The sequence below is a fragment of the Physeter macrocephalus genome, chromosome 13 (assembly GCF_002837175.3).
Source record: "Physeter macrocephalus isolate SW-GA chromosome 13, ASM283717v5, whole genome shotgun sequence".
Lineage (NCBI taxonomy): Eukaryota > Metazoa > Chordata > Mammalia > Artiodactyla > Physeteridae > Physeter > Physeter macrocephalus.
This window is the reverse complement of record NC_041226.1, coordinates 79,768,406-79,785,484: the sequence shown is the minus strand read 5'-3', so window position 1 is coordinate 79,785,484 and position 17,079 is coordinate 79,768,406. Positions and strand designations below refer to the sequence as shown.

At 50.4% G+C, this 17,079-nt stretch overlaps 2 protein-coding genes across 16 annotated transcripts in view; one reads left to right on the top strand and one right to left on the bottom strand.

Annotated features, from left to right (window-relative positions):
• Window positions 1-17,079, bottom strand: part of ARHGEF7 (Rho guanine nucleotide exchange factor 7) — a 61,896-nt gene that overhangs the window by 33,196 nt on the left and 11,621 nt on the right. For 11 of the 14 annotated variants that reach the window (XR_003682585.2, XR_003682587.2, XR_003682586.2 and 8 more), the window contains exons 3-6: window positions 8,823-8,917; window positions 8,502-8,597; window positions 2,957-3,100; window positions 2,725-2,847 (exon numbers count right to left, since the gene is read on the bottom strand). Coding sequence is in view for 9 of the 14 variants with exons in the window: in XM_028497506.2 (XP_028353307.1) it covers window positions 2,725-2,847; window positions 2,957-3,100; window positions 8,502-8,597; window positions 8,823-8,917 (458 nt within the window). In the remaining 5 variants the exon portion in view is untranslated. Of the gene's footprint in view, window positions 1-2,724; window positions 2,881-2,956; window positions 3,101-8,475; window positions 8,598-8,822; window positions 8,918-17,079 lie in introns of those variants that run through there. The other 3 variants (XM_028497507.2, XM_028497511.2, XM_024123243.3) reach the window with 2 other exon arrangements.
• LOC102978845 (peptidyl-prolyl cis-trans isomerase A-like) lies at window positions 19-1,031 on the top strand. 2 transcript variants are annotated; one of them, XM_007126563.4, is made up of 2 exons: window positions 19-538; window positions 606-1,031. In XM_007126563.4, exons 1-2 carry the CDS (start codon window positions 98-100, stop codon window positions 1,029-1,031), a joined length of 867 nt encoding a protein of 288 aa, XP_007126625.3. In that variant the 5' UTR covers window positions 19-97. The 2 variants fall into 2 exon arrangements, with proteins under 2 accessions (XP_007126625.3, XP_054945323.1); XM_055089348.1 differs by lacking the exon at window positions 19-538 and having other exon boundaries at window positions 545-1,031.

The following is a 17,079-nucleotide window of genomic DNA, read 5'->3' as shown; positions in this document are numbered from 1 at the left end:
CCCTCTCCAGCATTTATTGTTTCTAGATTTTTTGATGATGGCCATTCTGACCGGTGTGAGGTGATACCTCATTGTAGTTTTGATTTGCATTTCTCTAATGATTAGTGATGTTGAGCATCTTTTAATGTGCCTCTTGGCCATCTGTATGTCTTCTTTGGTGAAATGTCTATTTAGGTCTTCTGCCCATTTTTCAACTGGATTGTTTGTTTTTTTGATATTGAGCTCCATGAGCTGTTTGTATATTTTGGAGATTAATCCTTTGTCCGTTGTTTCATTTGCAAATATTTCCTCCCATCCTGAGGGTTGTCTTTTCGTCTTGTTTATGGTTTCCTTTGCTGTGCAAAAGCTTTTAAGTTTCATTAGGTCCCATTTGTTTATTTTTATTTCCGTTACCCTAAGAGGTGGGTCAAAAAGGATCTTGCTGGCTTTGCAGACGCCGCCACCCCAGAACCTCCCACGCTGCCCAACCATGGTCAACCCTACCGTGTTCTTTGACATCGCCGTCAACGGCGAGCCCTTGGGCCGCGTCTCCTTCGAGGTAAGGGACCTGGAAACCAAGAAGTGACTGCTCATCCAATCCATAAAGCTATGTTAACAGACTGGAGCTGTTTGCAGACAAAGTTCCAAAGACAGCAGAAAACTTTTGTGCTCTGAGCAGTGGGGAGAAAGGCTTTGGTTATAAAGGTTCCTGCTTTCACAGAATAATTCCGGGATTTATGTGCCAGGGTGGTGACTTCACACGCCATAATGGCACTGGTGGCAAGTCCATCTACAGGGAGAAATTTGATGATGAGAATTTCCTCCTGAAGCGTACGGGTCCTGGCATCTTGTCCATGGCAACTGCTGGCCCCAACACAAACGGTTCCCAGTTTTTCATCTGCACTGCCAAGACTGAGCGGTTGGATGGCAAGCGTGTGGTCTGTGGCGAGGTGAGAGAGGGCATGGATACTGTGGAAGCCATGGAGCGCTCTGGGTCCAGGAATGGCAAGACCAGCAAGAAGATCACCATTGCTGACTGTGGACAAATCTAATAAATTTGACTTGTGTTTCTTTGTTTGTTTGTTTGTTTGTTTGTTTTAAGAAGATGTTGGGGGTAGGAGTTATTAATTAATTTATGATTTATGCCGTGTTGGGTCTTCGCTTCTGTGCGCGGGCTTTCTCTAGTTGCGGCAAAGCTCCATTGAGGTTTCAGCTGCGACACAAGCAGTCATTAAAGTAACAGTACAGAAGAGAGGAAAACAGCACACGCTTGCGAGCATGCCCCTTGAACGTCTAAACACTTTAGGAAACTTCAGCAGTCTGAACTCTTTAAATGTCGCCCCCGGCACAGAGCCTCACGTCGGAGCGTGTAACTGCATCCACGCTTCACGGTTTAACTCGGAAGGTGCATGCTAACACGGTCCACACTCCCAGAAGCGTGAGGAAGAAGAAGACCAGACGGGTTTTTCATTTCTGTGGTCACCGTGTATCCTAATCTCTCTTCTTTCCATCACCGTGTCAAAGACGGCTTGCTTTGCTGCAGGACTGGAAATGCTTTACTACAAATGGAGGTTCAGTATTTACGCACACGGAGAAGCAGTAAACACCCAGAGTCTAGATGAGATAATAAAGCAATTCGCACTTATTGAGCCTTCACCGTGCTCACTCAGTCCTGACAGTTTACATGGTCTGCTTCACGCCTACAGTACCCTATGGCCAGCGCTCTCAGAGAAGAGGGGTGACCTCCTGAGGCCCATCTGCTTCGGAGAGGCAGTCAGGGCTCAAACCAGGTCGGACGGACCCAGAGGCCCCGCCACCAGGCCCGCACAACCCAGGCACACTCACAGGGACGCTACGCTGGAACCTCAGCTCAATCTCAGCAATGCCTGCTTCCCAGCACAGTTTCTAAGCTTTACACCGATATACTCAGGAGTAAGCGGAGGTTAAAAATTTAAATCACAAGCACAGTGGCGTTTACCCTGATGCGACTAACACAATTTCTTCATTTATGGGTTAAACAATGATTGAACTGCTATTTATGGCTGAACTGCTGTTTTCAGAAGAAACCATAAATATTTTCTAAAACACTTGTTAATACAAACGTGTGCCCTTCCGGGAGCAGAAACAGAGCCTCATCGCCCACTCCGTCTGCAGGCCGGGCCCGTGGTCCTCGCCGCTGCCCAGGGTGCCCGGCCCTCCTCCAGGACACAGGCACGGCCTTGTCTTACCAAACAAGCAGGAAATCAATCTGTCCGTTGTTTCACTTGTTTCACCGCTGCTTCGGGGTGAAAAGCTAAAGCTAACGGTCTCCAACTTAATGTTTTCCTAAGAAATCCAGGCCTCACTGTAAATGGACATTTAGTCCTACAGCAAATGTACTTCTGTCTCACGTGCTCTGGTGTTTACGCGCTGAGAAACGCGATTCCAGCAGCCCGGACTCAGCCTGCAGCCACATTCCAGCACACTTACCAGCTCCTTCAACCCACTGTCCAAAGGGTCCGAGCTGAAGGGGAGACTTCAAAACACACCCTTTTCTATTACAAAAGCGCTAAGCAGGATTTCAAAGACTTCCGACCAGTACTTCTCAGGCACTAATTCCGAGGGTAATTAAAATTACCATCTTTGAATAAATTGCGTGAATGTTCCCACTGCATTGCAGGTAATATCTGACAGAAACAAGCTCCTCGGGGGGAGGGACCCCACGACGCCCCTCCCCGCTCAGGGAGGCAAGTCCCAGAGACGCACCTGTGCTCCGTGAGGACGCTCACTGCAGACGGGTGGTTGGCACAGTACGCGAGGTACAAGGTCTTCATCTGTGGCATCAGGTTTAAAAAGCAGCCTCCGACTCTCTGCTGAGCTTCAGGCATCCTGGAGAGGAGAGGCACAAGGGAACCATCCTGAGTGCCACAGACAGTAGTGAACGCGGGAACCATGCGGGAGGAGGGCCTGTGCACCACCCCACAGAAACGACACACACCAGTCCCAGACGGTATGTGCTCCGACCACGAGCCAGCGGCGGGAGGGACCTGCCTCGGAAGCCGTTCTGCCATAAAGCAGCCAACCAAGCCCATCCTTTTCTCCAGCGTCCAGACGCCAGGACCTGTGCACAAGTCCAGGATTCCTTGGGCAGTGAGAAAAATAATGTCATGAAGCCTTAAATTGTGTGTAAAATAAGGAGAAATATAACATGTGGTCACTTGGTCGGTAAGGTTTTCAGTATACTGAAGGAGCATCAAGACAGGCAGATGAGAAAACACAGCAGCCCTCTTCCCCTTTGGGCAAAGGCCGGAGGGAATCAGTGGTAGGCAGAGAGACCAGCGTGCCAACGAGACCCACAGGCCACCAGCATCATCATCATCGACGTGGGAAAAAGACTCGTCCAGAGCAGGAAAGGCACCTTAATCCGGGGGGAGGACGGGCCAGCTGGCAACAGCATTTCCATAACGCAGCGGCCTAACCCTGACCGGGCGTGTGCTTCTTATTGCGAGTTTCACTGCTCAGTTCATTGATTCAGATCTGAAGCCAAAGTAAGCTAGCATCTGCACTTTTAGCAGACTCTTCTCCAGTGTGAACCTAGCCCTAAGTGGGTTTTTAACAGCCTTCAGGGATTAGTCACAGTTCCGTGTATCTGCAGGAGAAATAGTCACTGACTCAACAAATTAACTTCAACCATTCATTCAGGCACTGCGAACAGATTAAAAACAGAGAAAAACGATCTCTACCTTAAGAGTGACTGCAGTCTTTTAGGGGAATACAAAACAAGTTCAAAAATAAACTGACTATAAGACAGAGATGATGTCTCGATTTTCTGAGACACAAACTGCAGCAGCCCTCAGAGGAGGACAGCACACACCTCCAGGAGAGGGGCAAAGACCAGCACCCTTTCCCAGTCACCGGGGACCAGGCGTCACACAAACTGCAGCAGCCCTCAGAGGAAGACAGCACACACCTCCAGGAGAGGGGCAAAGACCAGCACCCTTTCCCAGTCACCGGGGACCAGGCGTCACACACAGCCAAGAATGCCTGCCTCAAAGACACACTGAGACTACCTGCTTGCTACCAGGCTCCAGACACCTAAGACACATCTGTCGAGACTATTCCACACTGACATTTGAGCAGGTGGCGGTCATACGCAGACACAGTGAAACAGGAGGAGGCTGGCTTCTACAACGAGAAATCCAGCAGGGAACCCCGACTGCCCAGCTGAGGGGACCGAAAGCAACGGCAATGATGGGATGTCAGAGTTTGGCCAACAAAAACAGAACACTGCCGGAGACAGGGCACAGGAAGACTAGAGATGCACTATCTAATTGATGAAGTTACTGCAACTGCATACACACTGCTCAGTGCTGGGCTCTACGCTGTCATGACATCATTTCCCACCTGGTCCAACACCACAGCCCCGATGCACTCCAAGGAGAATGCAGTTAAATCCAGGTCTAGGGATTTTCATTTCTTACATGTCCATGGATTATATACGGACAGTGACTTCACTATACAAGGTTTTCTTTCTCTTCTTCTTTTCTTTCCTTCCTTCCTTCTTCCTTCTTTCTTTTGACCTGTCGAGCCTTGGCCCTAGAGTTTTAGGACCTCTCTCAGACCAGTTCTGCAGGAATTCACTACACTTGCCCCCCCATCAGTTTATAAAACCCTCATAATCCATCAACTCGCCGGAAGGCAGCAGCAGACAGAGCTCAGAAAGGTTACACGAGTGGTCCTAACACGGAGCCCAGGTCTTGTGCCAACACGCCTCACACGTAGCACCGTCCAGAGCACTGAAATAACGGGGCATATGCAAAACTCACAAAGGGCATCCACACGGAATATGACGTTAAGAACTGAAACAGAGGGTTTTCATTGTGGCTCTCTCTTGCGCTTCTCGAGGGGTTTTCAGAGCACGGCGACGTGTAGGCAGGGCCCCCAGCGGGGTGTGGAGGCCACAGGGCTGCCTGTCAGCCACACCCGCCTGCAGCCTCCTGGTGGCCCGACGCCCAGCTCTGACAGTGGGTGCGGGACGCCCAGCTCTGACAGTGGGTGCCGGGTCAGCAGTGGTCTGATAAGTATGGTTTCATCACTGACCTACAGGGGGGATGTTACTGAAGGCCTGACAACAGCTGGGGCTGTCACCAATCAGTGGTCTGATAAGGGGCGTGTTATCAACCGAGGACCTGATAACAGGTGAGGTGTTATCAGTGGTCTGATAATAACAGGCGGGTGACTCGATCAGTCCAGCCGATAGTCTCTGTAGCAAGAGGGGATAGCCAAGGGCCTTTCTCCTTCCCTAGAGTGAAAAGGAATGAATCCCAGGAAAATCCTGAGAAATCAGAACTGCTACACCATGCTCCCCCAGAGCACATTTATTCCTGGTGGCAATGCTAGCGGGACGGAGAGGGGTTCACAGTCCGGTAACCACCGATTTCCAAGGGGAGACGAAGATCAGCACGAGGGCACGGCGACGCGCTAGGTGAGCCTCAGCATGCGGTTCGGCAGACAGCATCGAGAGAGATGTCTACACGAGTGGCCACAAGTGCCCACTCGTAGGAGCCTCAGGGGCCGCCGGCAGCCCCCGGCAAGTCCTCTCCTGCTGAACCCCAAAGCCTAAACGTGGACGACCCTCTTAAGGGTGCCAGAGCCCCGGGAAGGGGCAGCATCTGAGGCTCTGGCGGGAGGAGTCCCTTCCCACCGGCCAGCAGCTCTCTCAGGCTCCCCGCCACGGGCCGTCTGCCCGCGTCCCCGCACACGCCACTGGTCTGCCTCACTTTCTAAATTCCCTAGGCTCTTAAGGTTCTAGTGCTGGACATGTGCTTTGAAATCACGTTTCTATGGAATCTTGCAGTCTCAACAAGTAGGGAAATTACGGCAGGAGCTGCTCAGGGGCCTCCCAGGTGACAGCATGGCGGGCCAGGGGCAGAAGGTCAGTTTCTGACGCTGAGTCCACCGTGGAGACTCCGCCACTGAGGTCAGTTGATTCCCATGATCGGAATCACCTGGGTCAGTGCGCCATCCACCCCAAATCACCTCCAAATAAGCTCAAGTCCTATGCTCTGCTCTTTAATAAGGACAGCCCAGGCAAAACCAGAAGCGCGCTCTGCATCTAAGCCAGTCTATTCTACAAAGTTGAATATCATCTCTGGATCACCCATGCTTGCTATTATTTGGATGGGTCAAAAAAACAACTTTCAAACAAAATGAACTACATCCTCTAGTTCAAATTTGTATTTTGATAATAATCTAAAACAAATACGATTTTACTGTGAAAATGTTACAGTAATGGTCCGTTATAAAAATGAATTTATTTATATCTTAAGATAAGCTTTATAATTAACTTTTGAACAAAATCAATAGACAATGTGTATTTAACCCACAGCAATTACACTAAATGCTTATTTATTAAACATTTTCTTCGATAAGCTGAAGCCCTACAACACCCAAGAGAACTGATGGGAACTCAGTCTACAGTACACTAAAAGGGAGTCTGCAAGTAAACAAAGCACAAACGTGCATGTAAACAAGCGCGGGGAGAGGGGCAGGCCGCGCCCAGGACTGACTGTGTCCACCGGGCTGAAGGGACGGGGCGGGGGTGTTTCGGCAAGAGGAGCGGCAGGAGGAAGTGGGTCCAATCGGAGGGGCAGCAGGCAGGGCCGGGCGGGGCGGGCAGTGACAGAGGCCTGCTTTCTGAGCTGCGGCACCAGGCGGGGAAGGGGCAGGAGAGACGGGCGGGAGCCCATCGGGGAGGGACCCCGTCAGACTGCCACCGCTCGGGAACTCATCTCCTAACTTAGCTCTCCCCGACCAGGCGGGCTGTACAAACCCCTCGAAGGTCAGTCTGTAAAACACAGCTGTGAAGCAACACATGAGTAACCGGGCGCCACCCAAAGCTCCTGAGCAGAGCTCAGACCAGAGGCTGGTGGAGAAATGGACACGCAGGGGGCCACCTGGAGGTCGAGGCCTGGTCAGGAGTCCGTGCAGGACGCAGGGAGGATGAGGCCGGCCTGAGCCAGGGCAGTGCTGGCACAAGGGCAGGGCAGACGCTACCACAAGAAAAGAGAGCTCCTTTCAGGCCAGAAGAAGGCTTGCAAAGAGGATACCAGCTACAAGAGCTCTGGGCGCAGGGTGGCCCGTGAGGGAGGGGGACAGGAGAAGTGGCAAACGCATGAGCGAACGAGTGAATGAGCACACAGGTAAGTGAGGAGACAGGCTGCACCCCCCGACAAGGGCGCTGGCACAAGCTGCAGGGACCTCGGGGAACACGCTGGATCCTAGAAAACCCAACCATGGCGACATTCCGTCTAAAGTAACTTTTACAAAAGAGAAGTCAATTTTAGTAACAGGAAGGGTTTCTAACTACTCTTTGGAAGTCATCCTACGAGGTGCCCGAGTCGGGGGGGGGGGGGGGGGGTCAGCCCTGCCCTGAGGCTCTCCTCCTGCCTCACGGGCTTCAGCCGCAGCCCACTCCCCCCTCGGGGCGCTCTCCCCCTCTAGAACCCTAGCCCCACGTTTGGGCTTGGCTTCCATCCCGAGTCGGGGGGGGGGGGGGGGGTCAGCCCTGCCCTGAGGCTCTCCTCCTGCCTCACGGGCTTCAGCCGCAGCCCACTCCCCCCTCGGGGCGCTCTCCCCCTCTAGAACCCTAGCCCCACGTTTGGGCTTGGCTTCCATTCCTGGCACAGAGCTCCTAAAACCCCTGTCATTTCCTGAGTGACCAGAGCATCTTCTGTTACCCATACCGCGCCCCTTTAACCACACCGGGGCTTGGGCTGATCCCCCAGACGGCTTCAGGATGGGGGGGGCCTGCCGGGGGAACCCACCACGTGATTGGAGGGTGGGGACTTCAGCCCAGCCCAGACCTCCACGGAGGGGAGAGGGGCCTGAGACTGGGCGGATCGCCAGCGGCCAACGATGTAGTTAATCAACCTCGGCTCTGCAACGAGACCGCCGAAGAACCCCCAAACGCCGGGGCCCCAGGGCTTCCGGGCTGCTGGACACATGAAGGTGCTGGGAGGGGGTCCCCAGGGAGGGCACGGGGGCAACGTGGCCGCCCACACGGTGGCACGCGAGGCACGAGGCCGCGCGCACCCCAGGCCCTGCTACACACCGAGCTCTCTCCCTCTTCAGGGTTCTTCACCCCTGCTCCCCCGACCCCGCTGGCCCCAAGCCAAACAATCACCACTCAGGGGAAGCCTTTCTTCTTTTTCTGAAGAGTCAGTAGATCCCTCCTGTGAAACTAGTCTAAAACACAGCTTTTACTATAAAAGTTGATATACCCCAAAGATTCAAAAGAACCTAGTTTCCAGCGACTTCCCTGGCGCAGTCAGTGGTTAAGACTTTGCCTTCCAATGCAGGGGGTGCAGGTTCAATCCCTGGTCAGGGAGCTAAGATGCCACATGCCTCGCGGCCCCAAAAAAAAAAATAACCTAGTTTCCACCTTTAGAAATGTGAATTCTAAAATTATGCTAAACCTGATCCTTTAAATACCATTCATAATCAATCAATCTGAATTTTGCAATTTTTAGCATCTTACTTACTTGGTACATTCTTCTAAAGACTGTACAAGCATTTGCTGGAAAGAACATATTTCTTCTAGATTTCCCATTAAATATGAAGTGTTTGCTGAACTTAACCTAGAGCCGAGAAAACAACAGGAAAAATAAGTGAGCAGTTTTACTTACATTCCTCTCCTCTCCCAGCCCAGCACCCTATTAAAAGTCTAATAAACAAATTGCTCATGTCTATAGGAAACTGCTGCTAATTCTGTTCCAGTAGCTCAGCCTCTATTCTCTGAAAATACGAAGGAACAGCCAAGGTGACGACTCTTTCACACTTGACACAATTATCATCTAACTTACTTCTCAGTGGTCTGCAGTGGCCGTAGATAGGTTGAAAGCACAGTCTGAAGTTCTTTAGAATATTCATTTTCTGTTTCCAAAATATTCTGTAGCACCTACAATAAATGATGAATAAGTATTATTTGACATTAAGATGTATAAGCTTTGGCAAGTTCATCACCATTGTTCAATTCACATTGTTGCTTCTATGTAATACTGATTTGTTTAATATCATCAGTCACTCCCTGTGATTAACTAATAAATCCACGTAATGAACTGTTACCAAGGCTACACAACTGACTTCATCTCACCGCCAAGCACATCTGACACAGGTGTACCTAGAATGAGGCCAGAATGAATTCATCATCAGATAAGTAAGTAATGCCAAGTCCGTTTAGAAAAAAAGAAGGAACCGCCGATGATCGCAACAGGGTGGGTGCGTGGATGAATCTCTACAACACCGTGTTGTGCAAAAGAAGCCATTCACAACAGGACATGCCACACAGCCCATCTACAGTGAGTCCAAGAACACGCAGAAGAAACCTATGACGGCAGAAACCAAAAGGCGGGGGTGGGAGGGAGCGACAAGGGGGAAAGGGGCGCGAGATAAATTTCTGGAGTAACGGACAAGTTCTACGTCATGGTTTGGGTAGCTGTTACACAGATACATACACCTATCCAAGTTCACTGACCTGTACCCTTAAAATCTATGCACTCTTACATATGGAAAGGATACCAACTAAAAAAAACATGAAGTTTACCCTTTAGACGGCGTCTAGTAAATCTCAGTCCACTTCTGGGAACCTCAGACCTTCATTAGAGAAGATGATCATCTCAGATCATCCTATACACATTAAAAATTAAAGGTCTACCAGTGCAAAGCAGCCTTTATGCAGCCACTATTGTATTTAAAGATAGGAGAATAATTATAAATCAACCTTAACATTAAAATGTTTCCTGATACCCTAGAGCAAATAGAGCCAAAATCAGTTAACAACTCCTAAAAACATACGTGCAAAGCAGCTGAACTAAAACACGTGCCCCTTTCCATCAGCAATCGCCAAGAGCAAAGCTCCTCCCTGGGCAGGGCGGGACGGCTCCAGGTCTGCAGGTGGAGCCTGATGGAGCCCAGGTGTAAAGGTGGCCTTCTACTAACCCCCGAGGCATGCTAAACTCTGGGCACCGAGCAAGGTGCCTTACCCATAGTATCTCCAATCCTCACAAAAACCTTCCTTTTACAGAGGAAAAGAGTAAAGCAGAGAGAGGTTAAGTAACTTATCCAGAGCCAGAATGTGAGCCTTCAGCTGACCCTGCACTGCCCCGCGCTGCCTTGTCCAACCACAGGCTAAGGGCTCCAGTAGAAGCAAGTAAGATCCCTTCCTCAGCTATGGCTTCCATCCCACTCTGTTAGAGAGCAAGCATCTTCTTCAATCAGAAAACCATACTATGTATATTTTCTGAGGATCTACTGCATGCGCTAAAATGTGCTGTCCATCTTCCAAAACTGACACATCATACTAAATTAATCCTGCAAAAGAAATTATACAGAAAAAAGATATCAAACACGCTCGGTTTTCTCCCCCGATTTTTGATAATCAAAATGTATGTCTAAACATTTAAGAAAAAAGTAATCATTAAGCTAGATTTAGATTTCGACATTAATACAAGCAACACGGATTATTAATCTTCTCACTGCTGTTTTCTGCGTTCTTGAGGAGAGTACAGTCATTCATGAGTAAATGCAAGCCTGATTAGATAACTCACATACTACACTATGTAAGATGAAGAGAATCAGGCTCTTTCACTCTGACTCTCAGCTCTGGTTTCGCCCCTCAATGGACCTATTCACAGATGCCTGGTGGAGCGGGCGGAGGGGGAGGGGTTTCTCCAGGAGACCCTCCCTTTGTGGGGAAATGTGGGTGCTGATCTTACAGTTACAACGCCTCCCCTCAAAGAAATACTCAGTGGACCCAAGGGTCAAAAGACTGGAGAACAGAGAGAACAGTGTGGCCCTGCCACTGCATCACCAGAGCACACACTTTAATCCACATCTTAGCCTGCAAAATGACGTGAATCAAGCCAAGCATAATGAGTCCCTGAACTACAAAAAAAAAAATTAAAATTTAAATCGGTCACAGGTGTGTAAGACAAAAAGCCCTTTTATAATGTGAAAATGAACATTAAACTATGATTTCATGTCTCAATTACAACTGTTAGGAACTATTAGCAACACTGCTTGGGACATGCTCAGAAACCTCTACACCTATTTTCTAAAACAGAAGAACAGTCCCTGTGCGATGGAAGAGGAACATCCCTGTGTGGTAACACCGGGAGCTCGAGCGCGAGGGGAGAAGAAAACGACATTTCTTCAACCACAGCATTAAGCAGAGCAGGCAGATGCTAAAGCTTCCCAGAGAATGTACCAGAAGCAATGCCAAAGAAAAGATTCCACCGATTGTGACAGTTGAGTTGGTTAATTTCAACTACTAGTTGTAAACGTGATCTTCAGATAAGTGCTCAAGTCAAGCTCTGTAGTAATCCCCGCCAAACCATCCAAGTTACACTTAGCTTTTCACAAACACACGACCAAGACCTGCTAAGTGAGTCATGCTGGCACCGACCATCCACTCTGCCAGGAGGCCACATGTCCCTCCCCGAGGGCAGCGGCACGTCTGTGCGCTCCAGCCATCACCTGTCTCCCCTTTCTTGACTTCTGCACACTCTGGCTGCTGCAGGACCCCATGAGACCTCACAGCTCGGCCGCCAGAGCTCCATCACACAACGGCTGGTCCGGAGAACGCGAGCAGCTTTCACAGGAAGAGCAGCCTCTACGCGGCACCACCGTGAGGAAGAGCCGGGCTGAGCCCGGCCGACACAAGCTCTCCCCGAGGCGGGAGGCGTGGAGAGCCCAGGCGGGTCAAACAATGGTGCCACACAGGAGGACGACCCTGGGCCAGCCAAACAGACAATCCCTGAACTGTCAGCCGCTGCAGAAAAGCAAAACAAAGGACCGACTCATTACCCTGCGCACCACAGAAACTCACTTCATTATTGCCAGCGAAGGAGCGTAGAGCACTGCTCATTTTACAAATGAGTCACAACTTCCACTGCAAATTTTGGTAGCTGCATATGTTCTATTTTATGTGTCACTGATAGTCCTTTAAAAATAAATAAGTGATTTACGTGTAAGAGAAAAAACAGTAACATTAAGTCATCTGATCCAGATACAATAAAAGATTATCATCACAAACTAAAACCCAATTTCAAAACCATGAGCCTGGTTCAGAAACACAGTAGGAAACACTCAAGAATGGCACAGCTATTCTTACCCCTCTCCCACCCACCGAACCACAAGGAAAAATAACCATCGCACATTTCCTTTCAGCCCGGTCTATTTAAACTGTATTTTAGGAGTTAAAGTTTCAAAAAATAAGAGAGGACTTGAGCCGCTCATAGCTACCCGCCCAGAGGGAAAGGGGAGGAAGGAAGGACGGGCAGGGCAGGAAGCTGTGCCTGCCGCCCTGCCGCCCCGCCCGGCAGAGCCAGAGGCACGAGGACAGGGCAGCGAGCCCACTCCCCACCCCCACTGGCAGCCACTGATGTAACACAGCATGCCGACTTCCGTGTGTTCTTCGCACTTCACAACATTAACTCCCAGAAAGAGTCTGGGGGGCGGGGCGCGCAAACTGCGTATGTTACTGTGCCTTTGAGAAGGAGTGGCGTTATTGCAGTATTTCTAAACTTGGGAATTCATGAGGTCTTGGGGTGTGTTTCTTCCGAATGCTGAAGGTGTACCACGCAAGAGCTCCAGAAGCAGCTGCAGGGCCGCTCTGGCCTGTGTCAGCCGGGGGCCGGCCCCGGGAGCCAGCAGACCCGGGCGTGAGTCCCAGCTCGGCCATGTCTTCACCGAAGGGCCCTTACTGGTCTGCGACAGACACTCAGAGCCCCCCCCGACTTCAGGTGGGGGGCATCTTACAAACCTCCTCGGACTGCCAGCTCGGCCATGTCTTCACCAAAGGGCCCTTACTGGTCTGTGACAGACACTCAGAGCCCCCCCGCCGACTTCAGGTGGAGGCATCTTACAAACCTCCTCGGACTGCCAGCTCGGCCATGTCTTCACCAAAGGGCCCTTACTGGTCTGCGACAGACACTCAGAGCCCCCACCCCGACTTCAGGTGGGGGCATCTTACAAACCTCCTCGGACTGCCAGCTCGGCCATGTCTTCACCAAAGGGCCTTACTGGTCTGCGACAGACACTCAGAGCACCCCCCCGACTTCAGGTGGGGGGCATCTTACAAACCTCCTCGGACTGCCTCCCACTCCAAACCCGCCAAAGTCCTCCTTGGAGCTCCTTCACGTGACTCCATTCTTCAGGAAGTGACTAGTTCACAAGACAGCCTTTCCCACAACTGAACAGCTCAACTCTTCCTTCATTCATAGGCCAAGCCTCAGCTGCTACTCTACCCAGCTCCTGCTACCGGCGGGAAATCTCCATCTATATAAAACTAGGAAAGTACATAAAAACAGTGGGAGCAGAATTTGTCAAAGACGCCAGCAGGCCCCTCGCGGTCGGTATGCATGTGGGTGGGATACGGGAGAGGAGGGCACAGCTCCCCAGACAGCACAGGGGGCTGAGCTGCCCTGTCCCGGGTGAGAGCCATAATGGGCCTGCGCCTCGTACGGGCCCCGGGCGGGGACACCAGACGTCAGGACTGAGAAGCGGTCTTGGCTAAGGTGGGCGAGGTAAAGGGACCATAAAGGATAAAAGAAGCCAAAGCAGTGCGTGGGGTCAGTGTGGCTCTAGGCCAACCTCCGGCCACCAGGCAGAGGCTCCAGGCAACTCCAGAAGCCAAGGGGACGGACGGGCGCAGATTCGCTCTGGAGCACCGGAAAGGTCCGTGGAGGTTTCCTACGGCATTTTATGACAGGTGCACATCTATTCTGAACATTTATTAAAACTACTGATTGCTACCTATTATATTTGCAATCTTTCAAAGACAAAGCTACCTTGCCTTTTATTCATCGTACTCCCGGGAGTAGAAGCAAACAATGCCTCATTTGCTGTCCACGGATAAGGAGTACTGATGTAACCCTGGAAACTAAAGCCACAGTGCATCACTGGACACGGAAGGCCATAAGGACCCGTATCTTCCCAGACGGACATATTTAGGAAACCTCGTTCTCTACTGGTGACTGAGGAAACTCCGCCTCCCCTAAAAGAGGTGTCGAAAGACCGTCCACTCCCTCTGCGGGAGGGCACCCAGCTTCTACAAGAGAAGGACCTGCTCTGATCTCCACCAGGAAAGGTGTCCGCTACCCGGCCGTAGGTGCAGTTAATCTCTTTCACTGTCAAATCCATCAAGCTCAGGCAGGTCACGAACATGTTCCCTTTAACTATATGATCCTGCCACCCTTGACTGCAGCTCTCCCAGGTAATTAATCCTCAAATGGGATGCTTGCTGGCAAATGGAACGGTGGCCTCAGTGAGGCCTAATGCCCCAAATGCTTCTAAACACTCTTCCTAATGACCATGAAAACCCCTTACGGGCCAACACTTCACCAGGCACCTTAAGGCCAACCGCTAATCCTCGCGACAACACTACAAGGCCGAGGCCAGCATTTCCAACGTCCTTTTACAAACACGTGACTGTGCGGGCAGCTGGGGGGCTTCTGCCAGGCCAGCCCCCCGAGAGGGCGCCCAAACACTACACACAAAGCCGGAGCACCCCTCCCCCCAGAACCTAAAGAAGGGCCCTCCGGACCATTCACTGACCTTAGCCTGAAGACAGACTAGAAGCACTTTAGAAGCACTTTCACGTTAGAAAACAAAGTTAACAGTGCTGGCTGGCTTTGTCACAAAAACTAATCAACTCTTTACTTAAAGCAAAGCTACGGGTTTTTTCTTCCATCGTGACTCTCCATGTCTGAGGTCTCTAACGCCCTGCTGACATTCCCACCACAGTCTGGGCTCTGGTGCCAAAGTAATCCTCCCAACATCTCTATTACTTGCTTTATCAAGTAATGAAATTCTGCCACATTCTCTGGCACACTTCCTTCTACTTTCAGTGACAACATTTTTACATAATTAAATCACATTACCTATGTAATTTTATATTCTGCTTATTGCGCCTAAAATGAATATTTGACATTTTTTAAAGCTTCATGTGCATTTTTAAGAATTATAAATGGATGTACTGCTGGTGTCTTAACCATTCTTGTACTGCTACATATTTAGGTTGCTTGCAACTTACTGTTGTAACAAAGCATCCTATGAAAACACCCTTGCACAAGCATCTCTGAATATCTTTCAGGTAATTTTTCTGGGGTGGATTTCAAGAAGTAGAATTACCACATTAAAGGGCTTCAGTGTTTTCAGAATTCCATAAACAGCTGCCATATTACTTTTGAGAAACAGTTCGTGGTTCTGCACGTGAGTAACGTGGAAGTCATCACTCCACCCTAACAACAAGTAAAAAGCTGAACAGACTGAAAATCGACAACTCTTCTCGAGTCCATAAGGGGAGGGGACACGAGGCTACTGCCCCCAAGATGGAGTCGCACTCCTGGAGCAGAGACGCTGGGGTGGGAAGACCTGGGCTGTAGTTGATGCAGTGCTAGAGGCTCAGCGCAGACCAGCCTGAGTTATAAACCCTGAGGGGGACACAGTCACGGGGGACCCCCGCCCCCAGTATCGGGAAATTTACCTCTAGGAGCTCAACCAGGGACCCAAAGTAAATAGCAGAGAAAAGTCGACAATCTGGATGATTCCAACTATAAGGCAGTAAAAAGATCAGTGGTTGCCAGGGGCAGGGGTTAGGGTGGGGAGGAAAGAAGCCGCAAAGCACAGAGGATTTTTAGGGCAGTGACATATTTGACATTATAATGATGAAAACACGCAGGTACAGAGAGTGAACGTCAAAGTAAACTGGGGAGTCTGGATGGGTGTGTGTGTCAGCGCAGGTCCATCCTCAGTGAACACTGTCCCACGTGGTGAGTGATGCTGGTAATGAGGCAGGCTGTGTGTGTGTGTGTGTGTGTGTGTGTGTGTGTGCGCGCGCGCGTGTGTGTGCGCCGCGCGCGCGCGTGTGTGTGCGCGTGCGTGTGCGTGCGTGTGTGTGCGTGTGTGCGCGCGAGCGTGGCGGGGTGGGAGGAAGAGGGTACGTGGGTAGTCTAGCTCCCTCTCAAGTCTACCGTCAATTTAAAACTGCCCTAAAATAATGAAAGTCCTGTTTAACAAAGTGTCCAAAGAACTAAAGAAAACTGTGCTTAGCAGAGTGTTCTAAGTATGAGAACAACGACTCAAACGCAGTCTGTACTGAACTGTAAAAACAACCTCGTGGAGATTACGAACTGAAAGGCAGGGGCTCAAGACCAGACCTGAGCTAGCAAAAGCAACAATTAGCAAACACAAAAAACTCCCTAGAACAGAAGGGAAGAATGAAGAGAAATGAACAGCACCTCAGAGACCTGCAGAAGGCCAGTGTGTCTGCCAACACGTGCATGGGGGGTCCCGGAAGGGGAGGAGAGAGAGAGGTGACGAACGGCCCATCAGGACAGCCATAAGTCACTAGGAGCCACGTCCTGCTCCCCAGTCTTGACCATCACATGACGGCGGAGCTTCCTCACGGCCTCTTGACCTCCGCGTGTTTGTGTCTCCACCTAGAATGCTCTCCTGGGCTCCCCACTGACCCCAAAGGGAGACCTACATCTTTCACAGATCATCAGACCACACTGGTCTCACCTCCTAGAGAGTGTTCTTATCTCTCAGTGGGGTTAAAAATATCTGTACTTCTGCAGTTTTCTGTGAAAACAAAACTACACAAGGAAATGTGAAAAGTTTAACACATTATCTATTCTATTTGTTCTGCGTGTCATACCGTGTCCCACATTCTACTTTTCTGTATAATTTATAAATATGGAATTCAGGAAAGCTGAAACTGACTCCTGGCTTAGTCACTAACCAGTTCTGTTCACTGCAAAGTGAGAGTGCTATATGCCGAAAGATGATTCCCACGAGCTCTATACGTCGATGTCCGTCACGACCGCAATTTTAACATGCGCTGCTCACTAGTATAGCTTTATGTAAACAACCGTTTGGATGTGATTCTGAAGCCAAGGTGTTTCCCCATCATCCAGAATGAAAGAGTTGGCTGACTCAAAGACAACAGCACGTGACACAAAGGCTCTTCTCCCTGTATAAGCGCAGTTAAAGAAGGAAATCTAGGGCCTCCCTGGTGGCACAGTGGTTGAGAATCCGCCTGCCGATGGAGGGGACACG

Bases quoted from the DNA above. Each gene is read 5' to 3' on its own strand.
- LOC102978845 (XM_007126563.4), top strand. From the start codon at position 98: ATGATTAGTGATGTTGAGCATCTTTTAATGTGCCTCTTGGCCATCTGT. The intron at 539-605 runs GTAAGGGACCTG...AACAGACTGGAG, and splicing joins TGGGCCGCGTCTCCTTCGAG to CTGTTTGCAGACAAAGTTCC.